At 43.5% G+C, this 13,412-nt stretch overlaps 2 protein-coding genes across 2 annotated transcripts in view; both read left to right on the top strand.

The window, feature by feature from the left end:
• The window catches only part of hipk1b (homeodomain interacting protein kinase 1b), a 91,890-nt gene that overhangs the window by 17,086 nt on the left and 61,392 nt on the right, over positions 1 to 13,412 (top strand). The gene's annotated exons all lie outside the window — the stretch shown is intronic.
• The window catches only part of LOC127607830 (calmodulin-binding transcription activator 1-like), a 55,969-nt gene continuing 44,685 nt past the window's right edge, over positions 2,129 to 13,412 (top strand). The window contains 3 exon segments of the mRNA XM_052076510.1: positions 2,129 to 2,287; positions 4,151 to 4,246; positions 12,221 to 12,324. Coding sequence (XP_051932470.1) covers positions 2,263 to 2,287; positions 4,151 to 4,246; positions 12,221 to 12,324 — 225 coding nt within the window. The 5' untranslated portion in view covers positions 2,129 to 2,262.

Here is a 13,412-nt window from a genome sequence, read left to right as displayed (position 1 = left end):
AACATCAAAAAACTAACATTGAATTAGCTACAGCAGTACTATTTACAAATGCAGGTACGCATGCTAACAAATGTCGTTTTGTCTTGACTTAATGTGAATTTCAAGTCAGATGCATTTCTGCCACATAGTGGAAATGTAGCGCAGGGAGTTACAGCAATCAAATGGAAAATAATTTTGTTGTAATTAAATGAATATTGGTTGATCCACCACAGATAGTGGTCTTTGCAAATCAGATGTATGCTATTTTTAAAAATCTGAAAAAATACATTGGAAATGTTGCCATCCATCCACCCATTTCCAACATGTGCAAAAATGTAGCCGCAAACAATGTACTCATCAATTTTTCTCAGGACTTTTTCTCCAATTAGTAATTACCATGTAGACGCAGTATATTAACATTGTTGTTCAATGCCTTTGGGTTGTCCATTTTTTAAGAAGAACCGTTTTTCTCAATTTCCCAGTGTCACATTGAATAAAGAATTGATGGAATGCATTTTTTTGATGTAATGCTTTAGGACCATTTTTATTGGAGCACCGAATCCCGAAAAAACCCCCGCTCAAATTCAACAAGATTAAAGAGAAGGTAATTTTCTTCGGATCTCTGACATGACTAATTTTATGTGACACCATTATTATACTAAGATGAAATACATGGAATATGAGGTGTAATTTAGCAATGTTTTACTTGCACAAATTCATTTCTGTACATTCATATGTTATAGTACTGCTAAGGTAAGTGTCATACTCTGCTTGAACTACGCACCAGTGAGTATAATCATAGATCCACTTGTGTTCTTGTTTTCCAAGGTTAAAGTGCATGGAAACTTCTGAGCATGAAATTGAGTGAGTATTGTCTCTGTCAAACTGAAGGGCACAGACTGGCAGCAGGTGTACACTTTTGTGCTTTTATTTATGTACAGGAGATGAATCAGTACTTCTGCTCTTTTATTTTTTTGCACAAGTTTCTGTTTTTCAACTAAGGTCTGCATAAATTCTCAGTCATCTGGGTCAGAAAGGTTTTTTGTTGAATACAAGAACAATTGCTGTCCATTTCCCTCCATTCAACATATACATATTAATAAGGCAAAGAAAAAGAAGGGGGGAGGCATTTAAAAACACACAAACGTGTACAAGTCAAAAATTAAAGCAGAGCTAATGAAATGAAGTCCTCCCACCATACTACTTTGCTCATAATAATAATACATTTTATTTGAAAGTGTTTTCATCACACTCAGACACTTTACAAGAGCTTAAAACACAGAATAAAAATGTGCATTTAAAACAAGAATACATAATTTACAAAAGCACATTTAGATGAACAAAAGAAATAATGGGTAAAAGAGATTAAAGGGTATTAAAAGTATAGCGGAACAGGTGAGTTTTAAGGGATGATTTGAAGGATTGGAGGTCAGTACAGTGTTATGTCAAATAAACCATTGTATTTATTCATAGCAATTTTTTCGTGAGATTGATACACATTTTAATGATTTGCTTTTGTAAATATATTTCCATACATAATGTTTGAAATTAATAAAAGCAATACTTAAAAAATACAATCCGTACATAGCCAATGAAGGTCGTGTGGTCTTTCGAAACTTTGTACCAAATTATTACTACTTTTCATCACATTTACATCTGACGGATGCTGCTCTATTGCGCATGCGCGTGGCCTCTGCAGGCGCGTACGGAGCTGTCCTTTCAGCACCAATGACAGAGGCTGCCTGCCCACGCGCATCTGCAAACTCTCCTCACTCGTGTCTCCCCCGCACCGTGTTTCAGTTCACTTGGAAACCGCGAGAACGCGACAGCAGCTTGTGTGCGAGAGACAAAACGATGAAGCATCGCTCGAGGAGGATGAGGAGGCTGTCAAGGTTGTCCTAGAATACAGACGTGGTGAAGTGACGTGATAAGGGCGGCAGGGGAAGAGAGGGGCGCGCGTGAACGTCAGTGGGCGGACCTTGCGGGAAGCGCCTCCATCGCGGATCCCCTCTGTCAATCACTGGCGTTTGAGCCAATCGCCCAACCGGACGTGGCAGGCTCGCCCGCCCACCGCTGCCGAGTCAACTTCTCGGCCCCGCCCCCTCCTTGAGCTGTCCTCTCCGAGTGTGCACGCGCCTGCGCCCCCCCACCGCCCCCTCCAGCCCCCCACCCCACCTCTTCCCACCCCACCCCGCTCCTACCACCAAACACTAGGTCGAGTCGAAGAGGAGGAGGAGGAAGAGGAGGAGGAGGAGGAGGGATGAGGCGCGCGGCGGAGGGGAAATGGCTGCCGAAAACAAGCCGGAAGGTAAGACAGAAATATCGGTTTTAATTTAAGGTGGCGCCGTGTCGCTATATTTGGCCTTGAGACGAGGAGACGACCGGACGCAGGGGGACCGACGAGGCAAGAGATAAGAGCCGGGCTTTCCCCTTTCTTGCTGTCCGAGCCGAAAATACAGAGGCAGGCTGGCTTGGTGCTGAAGCAGCGACAGCATAAATAACCGACACGGAGTTACTGTGCGCTGTCGGCGGTGCTGGGATGCAGTCGAACCGAGTGCTTTCGAAGCGTTTTAACAACGGGAAAGGATGAGGAGAGGATGAGAGTGGTTCACGCTGAAGGAATTCAGATGCTGCGCGCGCGCCCGTGCGTGCGCGTGCGTGTGTTTATGTGACTCTCCTTAAAGTGTAATAGACCGCTGCATTTCAAATTTCCTGACGCACAACACTCAAGAGCTTTCAGTGTTCTATGATGTGTGTGTGTGTGTGTGTTTATGTTTATTGCCATGTGTGGTTCTGCTTGCTTCACATGACTATCTGGTTGCATTTAGGTGGAGGCAAGAGAAAGGGTGTGTGCGTAGTGTAGTATTTGTGTCAGCTTTAAGCAGTACTGATTTCTCCCCCCCCCCCCGCCCCCCATATTTTACTCCCCCTATTGAACTCTTAAGGTCATTATCACTCACAGCCACCATTTAATCCAGACTGTTATGCATCCGTTCATGCATTATTTAAGAGGCTGCAACGTTATCGCTATCTCGTCTCGTGGATTCATTAATTTATGGTTTATTCAGTGCGTTTCATCTGATTTGTTTATATACACCCCCCGCCCCACCGCCACCACCCTTGTCAATGTGTTCAATGATTGCTTTCGTTGAAAGCCGACAAACATGTTACGCATGAGAAACACAGTTCCGCCGGAGATTACATGGCGAAATGACATTCGTATCACACGTAAGTGTTGACTAGGTGAAATTTTTTCAACTATTAATTGGGCGAGGGCTGATAAATGACAGCGGCTCTCCACTAGGGAGCGATACCGGCAGGTATTTCTCCAAGGGGGGGCAATTTTTAGCAACACACATGCGGTGTCATATATTGGTTAGACCCATTTTGTGACACAGAGCACTGAAAGCCTCCTTCACATACACAAACGCACACGTGCAAGCGAGCGTGCAGCGAGCAGCCAGAGGCAGGAGGAAGGTCGTGGGTTGAGAGTCCCATTGCGTGAAAATACTTGAACTGAAAGATGAAGCAGAAGGCCCATGGGCAGTTCAGCAGGCAGTGTACCACATAAATGTAAAACCATCCCCCTGCCCATATTGTAGCCACGCACACACACTCGCACACACACCGCACGAGGAAACCTTTTGTCCACTGCCCCTCAATGTTACATATAGGGAGGATGTTACAATTTATGAGCCCCGGCCCGGCTGAATGAACGGCGAATGAATCACGCCAGCGAGGGCAGGCGACGGCCATCCAACTCTACCCAGCCCGTAGCAGATGTGTGTGTGTGGCGCCGATCCGCAGAGCTCACAAGTGGGCATGCGAACGGCATCCACCGTATAGCTTGGAAGACCCTCTCCCTGTGCACTGGTTGGACTAGTTTGTCTCATAGCAACAGTGGTCAGGGAAACAGAAATGATGCGGGTGAGGAGAAACTAAAGCAGGGTACAAGTTAGTCACACACGCACATGCACGCGCGCGCAAACACGCGTTTCGACTGTGGCCAATCGATCAGAGGATACAATTGATGCTCAGAAAATGGATCATCCTACATTCATATCAGTTGGAGTTGGATTTGTGGGCTTAAGAGGAGGAAGAATGGTTCGAGGAGGAACAAATGCCAAAAGCTTCTCCCAAATATGTCTTTTGTCTTTTTCTCTTTCTGCAGGACTGAAGAAGATTAGAAATCCAGAGCGAATGGTCAGGATTGCAGTTGGTTACACGGGACACACCCCTCCCAAGAGTGATGACACTGACGCCAACAGTAAGAGGCACACAAACAAACGCCACACGTGTGCGTGTGTGTGTGTGTGTGTGTGTGTTCATTTAAGTGCCGTGCTCACATTTGTCTATAGCGCAGGGTAAGTCTGGGAGCGAGTATAAAAGCTTTCTGGCAGAATGATGTGATGCAGGAACTGAGGTCTTGCTCTGTAACAGATCTCACGCACACACAAAGACACACACACATGAGGACACACGCCAAAAATACACTCTGTCTCCATGTTTCACTGCTGAGACGTCATGATAATTCAACACTGTAACACTTAATGTTTATTCATGCATGCCAGTACAGTATTAACGGACACACACACACACTAAACTGCACCATCGAAAGTCACAGTAAAGGCAAGGCTCATTTCAGCTATTAGTAGTTTATTGTCAAACCTAATCTGTACACATGGCGTTATGTATCTGTAATCCTCAACGGGCCTGCTTAAAGTCAGCACCGAGGCACACTGAGTAGTCTTGGGTCGCCGCATGCTTGGAGTTAGGAATGTGTGTGACGAGCGCCTCTGTGGAGGGACTGCCTAGATACGCAGTGATCATTCCGACTGGTTATTGATTAGAGATGATGTTGTTCGTGTGTGGGTTGATGAGCATTATCAGCTGGACAGACTGGAGGAAGGTGAACAGATGTGAGGACAAGCAGTCAGACATGGCGTGGTTATTGATCTAACACACACACACACACCTACGCGTGCTGCTGACAAACGCACAATAGAACAAGGTTGATTTAATTTTAATTGTATGAAAATAATAGGGGTTGCCTGTGTGGATGTAGTGTCCTAAAAAAAATATTTGGATCCATTTTATTGTATCCAACTATTAAGTAAAGTAAATTCAACAAAAAAATGTTTAAGTGTATGCGTAGGTCAGCAAAAATTTGCTTGTAATTGACGGCAATTTAAATGCATTGGCATGTGTGTGTGTGTGTGTGTATTGAAAAATTAATCAAGGGGGTCATTCAAAGTGTGAATACGGGCCACACACGGCCCGTGTGCCACAATTTGAGCATCCCTGCTCGAAACTGTACTTAATTTAAGCGTGATTGTGAGTGTGTTTTTATCCATTATGCTCTGAGATTGACTGGCGACCAGTCCGGGGTGTATCCCGCCTCCCACCCCAATGTCAGCGAATGAAGAGAAGCGCTCTAGAAAATGGACGGATGTTTGGATGTTCGATAGGAGTTGAGGCTTTCTCTCGCTGTCTTCTATCAGTTCTGTAGTCCCAGTTGGAGGATTACCCGAGGAAAAGTTTATCAGCAGAATGATAAAATTAGCATGCACGCCCAGCTCTCCGTCCCCTCCCTGCCTCATCCCCCCCCTTTCTCTCTCCCCTGCATCCTTCCTTCCCCTTACACCCTAACTCATCCCGTGCAGCGTTCCCCTCCTCCCCCCGCCTTTCTTCTCTCTGCCCTCATGCCCTCCCTCCCATCCCTCTCGCTGCTGCGCAATGAGCCTTTCTTTCTCTATGTCACATTAATTTTATCCTGAAAAGAGAGAGAGTGTGTGTGAGGCGAGAGGGGGGGGGGGTGTATAAAAATTTCCCCTGACGCATCCTAATATCAGAGGGGGGGAAGCGTTAAGAGTTGCATTTGGAGCATCTCTCTTCACTGAGGAGAATTTCATAATTAACTGACAGCCTTCTCACAAGGGCATTGGCTTGTTTCTGTGTTAAATATGGAGATGGCAGTTTTATGAGGTAAAATATTCATTAGTCGCCGACTTCACTTCTGTGTGATTTTGGTATAAATCAAAGCATTTGATCAGCTGCGAGAGCAGTGTTTCACTTTGGTCATCGCTTCCTGGCAAGCATGCGACTTAATACGCCATTAGGCTGTCTTTTTTTGCAGTCTCGTGTCATTTGACTTTCACGCGCATGTTTGACTAAAATAAAGTAACGCTGTTACATTATTAATGTGCTCTACGTTATGCAGTATATAAAGTCAAACGCAAGCTCTTCTGTGATGCTCGTCGACTTTCAGATTGTCAAAACGAATTTCCCATAGGATATAATGTAAAGCGAGCCCCATATAATGAAACAAAATGAAATGAAAATAAACTCCAACCCACTTAGCCTTTGAAGACCCCCCCAACATAAATAATGAACATTTTACTCACCCCCCCGTTCAATTGCCAGGTATTTGCAATATTACGCAAAAATACACCAAAGTGACTCATATTAAAACCCTTTTCCCATTATTTACCATCCTATAACTGAAACAACTCAATTCAAATTCTTTTTTTCTTTACGAGAGGGGAAATACAACTTAAACATTTGAGATAACGCGCCGGCACCTGCGTGCTCGTCGTCTTGTAACTAAAATTTAGCTCTGTTTGGAATTAACCGATCAAATTGGTGTCAAATAGGAGTCAGCACGCATCTGCCACCATTTAACGTGCCTCTGATTATATCCGCAGAAACCTCAACTGTTCTAGTAAGCTTTTCCTGTTATTTGAAAAAAAAAAACATTGCTTGATAGCAGAAGCCTTAAGGTTTCGTGCCAACACTGACTGATGTTGTGATCCGTTCGTAACTCCGTTCACTTTACTTTGGCCCTCGTTCCATCTGAAGAAAAACAGCTTGAAAGCGTGACGCGGCCACCACCGTGCGTCAGTGTAGGTATGGCGTTCTTTTGGTGAAAAGTTGTGCAAAACATCCCTTTTGGAAGTTTGGCTAAAGTGTTTAACCTTCGCTTCAACGGACCATAACAAACATGGAAACATGTTGAAAAATAGTCCGATGAAACCAAGGTTGAATTTTTGGGCCGTCGTTCCAAAATGCTACCACAACACCAAAAGAACGCCACTTAAGTGCAGCGGTGGCACCTTTCTTCTTCTAGAATTGTGCAGTAGATGAAACACAGGGAATTATGAGCAGTTCAGATTAGCAGTCATTGATAGCATAAAACCTCCAGGCTTCTGCTAAAAAGCAAATAAAAACATGTTATGGGAAGAAAACTATGAGAATAGCTGAACTCAGTTTCGGGTTAGTCAGAGACATTTTAACCCTTTCATGCACTCTGTGACCTGATCCCATGATAAGATGTCCTCTGTAGTAACCACTGTCCCCGAAAGGGTTAATAAATGGTGTTAGGTGTGTATGGTCTCCTGATTTAGCATGACTTGGAATGTGATCGGTTCATTCTGAACGCAGCGGTTATTATTCCAGTCGTTTATTTTGACTCCGCCCTCTTTAAAAGTTTTTTTTTTCCCAATTCAGTTGTACACTTGGTCAGATTACGAGTGTAAAACGCTTTGAAATTATTCCTATTGGTACCATTTTTTTTTCATATCACAAAAGCCTGGCATTGGAACATGGGTGTCTTGACTTTTTATATTCATTATATGACTGGAGAGGGAACAGGAGGCAGGGGGGGGAGGGGGGGGGGGTGTCGGAGCAATACTGTCACCTAGTGGCACTTGATAAGTGGAATTAAAATTTGATATTGTATGAATTGCATTGCTAATAATTTACTGTGCAGCCAGAACTTTTCCTATGTGGCGGTAGGTTCCATTTCTGTTGACACGTGACCCATCAGTGGCACCGCCGTGCGGTGGCGTCACAACAAATGCAAAACGCAAAACGCGCTCACGGGATGACGTCTTGCATGATGTCACACCGGATGAGGATTCGAACCCCAAGATATTTTTCTGGAACATTTTGGTTGCTCTCCAGACGACACGATATTTCTATATTTAGCAACCTGTTCACAGCGTCCTGGGACAAGTAATTTCCCTGGGTAGCCAAAAACTTCAGAGAACTAAAGTTTTTTTTTCTTCTTTTTTTTTTTTGCCACATATCCCACCGTAGTACAGCTCCGCTGAGGATCATTTGGAACAGATGGAAGGCGATTACCCACAGAACCCCTGGCTGAATACAATATATGAACGGGGGGATGCATTGTGAGAAATAACACAACTCTTCTGTAACGTTGGCCCTCTGTTGAGAAGGGAGCGGTATCAGGAGGATGGGTTAATATGGCGATCGTGTCCACGAAGGTGCGCTTTGAAAGGGATTTCAGCACCAAGGTCACAGAAGGGAAAAAAAAAAAGTGGCTCTGGGACAAATACTGTGATGTGTGTGCCTTGATTGGCAAGCACCGTGTGCGTTTGAATGTGTGCACGCGTGGGTGTGTTTGTGTGCAGAATGGCTTTGTTTGATGTGGTGGTTCTGGTGCATTTCAAAGGCGAGGCTCTGATGAGAATTCTTCAGAACAGCAGGGGGAGGGGGGGGGGAATTGGGGGTTATAGCCAGGAGAGGTGGGGTTTAAACGCTGATTGGCATTCATGGCAGAGAGGCTGGAGCGCTGCTAAAAAAGAAATTAGGCTTTAACTAAGCTGCACCATTCAGCTGTTTAACTAAGCTGCGGCACCGTTCAGCTGTTTGAAATTCTGTCTTCTCAGGCCTTCTATTAATAAATGCATAATTGATTAGGGGCGGCATACGTGCTTGAAACACACTTCCTCCCCGCACCAACACACATACAAGACAAGACCTCCCTCCTGTCCGGGAGCAGCACTTATCTTTCTGCGCGTCTTTGTGTTGCTCCACCTCTTGTCCTTGCGAAATTGCGGCTGTGTAAATATTTCGCTCCCCTGCTAAGTTTCTTTTTTGCCTTTCATTGGCTGCCCCCCCCCAACCCCTTGCCTGCCCCTACCTGCTCTGACCCCCTCACTCTTCTTCTCTCGTTCTGTCGTCTGCCCTCAGGTAGAGTATATAATTCATATCTTCCCAGGGGAGTCATGAATGGACGCCCTCCACTCAAATGCTTATCAATAACCTTTGAGTGCACGCTCTCTTTGATTCCAAGCATCATATCTGTTGGATACACGCTCGTAAATGGACACAGATACACTTGCGCATACGCTGGGGCTCTATCTTTGAGAGGACATTTTGAACCGGCCAAGTGATATTTTCTGATGCACCGAGGGATTTTTTTTTGGTCCTTTGTCTTCTCAGTATTTCATTGCACCTCTGTTTTGACAACCTGCCCTTTGCAGCGGAGGTTTTGGTGTCAGCGTCGACTATGATTAGTGGTTGTGCGCTTATGGATCTCCCAAAAAGGGCAACAAATAACTTATATTGATATTTTTGCTCGTCATCTCAGAGCAAGAAGGTGCTCGGTTTGATGTTGCTCCGGCTTCCTCCCATCCACAGAAAACAATCAAAAACAGATGGCGGCTGGATGAACTTTTCCAAGATCTATATATTTTTTTACACTTTTATATAAATCTTCACTACTATCAATAGTCAATTAATTAGTAACTGTCAACAGATGCCGTAAACAGCACCCTAAACAATCGATAGCTTCTGGGCACTTATTGGCTTGCGATGACGCTGAACTTTTTGGTTACATGGCCTCACAAGGTGTGTAACTGTTCCACTTGGACAGTTCTCTTAATTTTTATCCTGTTGAGTTTACAGCAGCAGGTTGTTTTAAAGTGGACATAAAACTTGGCGCTTGTAAAAAAAAACGTTTTCGTAATGTAAAATAAAAATAGACTGAGACAAAGCTCCACTAGGTTTTATCACAATGTTCAGTCTTCTTTTGAAAATGAATCTACCCGCATAGAAGAACTTGACTCGGCAATATTTGCCCAAATGTGCTGCATGTTTGTTTATTTATTTTGCTGAAATATGAAATTGTTCTTCACCTCTCTGCCAGCCTTCTGTTTTGTGCCATATTCATAATCCTTTGGAGTGTTTACTTGCACCAGCACATCAGAGTATCCCCTTAAAACGCTGTGCCAAAGCCACCGCCCATGAAGAAATCTGTCATCTCCTAAGTAAACGCTTCTGAGCTTTAGACGTGATGCTTCAATTGAATTAGTCAACACAATTTGGTGCCAATAAAATGTCAATGTTTTTAGGGTGTTTTGATGTCACTGAATCCAAACATGACATTGTTCTTTTCCCGAATATGCACATTTTGGAAAAAAAACCCAATAACTATATATACCTGTACATATTTTAGTTTTTTTGTTTTTTTCCTTTAACCTTAAAAGTTGGGTCAAATCCCTAAATGTTGCATCAAAACTGAATAACCCAATTGTTTTGGGGCTCAAATTGACCCACGTGTGGGTTGGTCCTTTTTTAACACGGAAATTGGGTCAAATTTAGTTACTGGTAGTTCTTTTTGACCCGAGTGTTTTTAGAGCCTATAATCAAAGTGCATTTTGTAAACTGTCAAATCACATTAAAACATCATTATATCTTATCAATTAAGTAAAATATTGATCTCAAAAAGTCTATATATATATATATATATATATATATTCAGACTCAGCAGCCCAAAATTGCTCAGAAACTATTAAAATATCTTTGGCACTTGGAAAAAAAAATGTTGTACTGTGTGGCCTGGACCATGACAGTTCGACCTCCAAGATTTTGTGCGACTTTTGAGGTATGGTTTTATTTAACGGATGCGTCATATTTCAAATTGTACAACCGTGGGCCCGGTGGCGATTCCACTGTCGTATCCATTCCATTGTGAGTGGGATTGACTCAAAATAAATTGCCATGCCCATATTCACTTTGCAGAAGATGTTTTGGACAGTTCAGAGAACACGTGGCACAGAGCCAGGCCACAGTGTGCTGAAATATGGCGAGTAAAGGCAAAGCAAAAGTCTGCTCATTCAACTCGACAAAGCTTTGGAGGTGCCGTTAATTCTTGACTAGTAATCTCTCGGGGGCTTATTTATGGGTTTTGCACATCACCATCATCATCATAGCTGTTGTCATCTTTACCAAATGTAACTGATTTTCTTTCACGAGACGAGCGTAATTTACTCCTGAGTTCCTTTAGAAGACTCTCACAAAGCCTCCCCTCATGACCCAAAATACTCCGTCGAGCAACGGAAAAAGAGAGTGAGAGACACCCATGCAATTGGACGTGATTGTTTCCAACCAAATGAACTCATAATGTATGATAATGGAGCTCCTTTGGAACCAAATCGGTATCGGTGTGGGGCTCTGAGTTTTATGTGTGCTGTTCCATTTGGAATCCAAAGTGAAGTATTCTGCCACTCTCTTATGCGCATTTCAAGTTTGACTTGGTGCCATGTTTATAAAATTAGCAACCTCGCCACACAATACAGTACGTCACAGTAAACATCAGCTCCTTAATGAAAAGTAAAATGGTGGACATTCTAGAGGGCACTATAATGTGTGTGTCCGTGTGTGTGTGTGTGTGTGTCTGTTTTACAGTATGATTATGAACCCAAAGACGATCCTCCTCAAACATATTTTTTCCCCTCATTGATTATAGCTAACATTTTGCACTTTGTCTTTCTCATTAAAAAAAATAATAAATCACAGGATTATAATGGATTGACTCCTTTTAGCAAAATCAGCTTCTTATGTCCTTCACATGCCTGAACAAATGATTATGCTAAATCGCATGCTTAAGATGGCTAAATGCAATTAAAAGTGGTATTCAGAAAAAGTCGGCGTTTTATTTTATTTTTTCAAAACGCTGACCTGTAATTTTTTTACTTTTTTTGAATGGATCAAAAGCCAATTTGTTTTAAATGAGTTTCAAGGCAATCTGCTTATTGCGGATTGGTGTTCTCCTTGAATAGAACTCCTTACAATTCCTCTAAATACTGTACCAAAAAAAAACCATAAGAAAGATACTGAAGAAAAAAAACAGCTAAAAAATAAATAAATCTCTTTTTATTTTTAAACTATGCACCACATTGAATGTACCCAAAATTGTCTATAGGTGTGCAGGCTCACCTGCGACTAATGAGGACAGAAAATTGGTTGGTTGGATGTTGACGTCGTTTTGCAAAGTGCAGCAGTCAGAGGAACATGCAGGAACATCTCGAAAAACCAAAATGACGTGCTGTGAAGCGCACGCAACCGTTGGATTGAACATTTGTAAAAATGCCGTGCGTTCGTCTTCTCTTGGAACTCGTTGCTTTACCCTCACCCTGCTCTCCCCTCGCTACAGGTGAGCCGGGCCAGTTGAAAATCTACCTTCCGAAGAAGCTTCTCGAGTGTCTGCCCAAATGTTCCTCTCTGCCCAAGGAGCGCCACCGTTGGAACACTAACGAGGTGAGAATGTGACGCACTCGTGAGGGAAATATGCGTGACAGTGAGATGAACTCAGCTGTTGTGCCTCGTGACTCATTTCTATCTGAAGTCACCATGAGGGCTGGATGAAGAGGAGGTAAACAAACACGAGGGTAGTTTTTTTTTTTTCATTACATAAACTTAAAACTGTGACACGAGGAAAGACAATAAACATACAAAACCAAGCTCGGCGGTAAAATGGGACAGATTTTGGCGCCCGATGTTTGCTTTGTAGCTCCGACGGGGTTGACAGTTGCTGTCCAGAGGACACAAAGCCTTTTGTGTCGGACTCTTAATTCCACGCGCTCGGCTCTGCACGGCTCTACTCACCGTTGATGCTTTTCCACTGACAAAACCGGGTACTCTTTTCACGAGTACTAGTTTCAAAATATTTTATGCTCTCTTCAGTGGGATGTGAAGAATAACTTCTATGCATACACATTGTCCAATAGAGTTTTATTCAGTCATCTAAGTATGGTGGTGGTGGTGGTGGTGGGGGGGGGGGGGGGTTCCTTCATATATTCGAGTGCACAGTTAAAGTCAAAACTCTGTAAAATGTTACCATGCTATACTATCCCATAAAATTAAATATACCTTTTAGGTATAAAACCCCCCGGATTCATTTTTTATGGACACTTTGGCCAACTATTATTTTTTTTCTTGGTCTATTTGGTTGGCAATTGGCTGATGAGCAGTCCAGGGTGTACGCCGCCCCTCACCCAAAGTCATTTGGGCTTGGCTCCAGCTCATCTGCGACCCTAATGAGGACAAGCGCTATAGAAAATGGACGGATGGCTGCTAACGTTGACTAACTCTGTCACTGTGCCAGCTGTTGTACTCCATAGTCTCCACTTTGCTGCAGTGGTCAGTTTCCTTGCTGCACTCAGCCTCCCCTTGAATTATTTCTGTCTCCTCAGCTCCATGTCGTGAAGTAAACACAGAATACCCTCAATGTCTTTTGTTTACGGCGCCGTCTCTCGTTCTGACTCCAACCGGCCCAAACCGAGACGAGTCGAGCTGAGCCAAGCTGCGCACTGCCAATTTTCAGCCATGGCTTTTATTTATTTTTT

Source organism: Hippocampus zosterae, chromosome 9 (assembly GCF_025434085.1).
Source record: "Hippocampus zosterae strain Florida chromosome 9, ASM2543408v3, whole genome shotgun sequence".
NCBI lineage: Eukaryota > Metazoa > Chordata > Actinopteri > Syngnathiformes > Syngnathidae > Hippocampus > Hippocampus zosterae.
The sequence above is the reverse complement of the archived record's forward strand: the minus strand, read 5'-3'. Positions and strand labels throughout refer to the sequence as shown.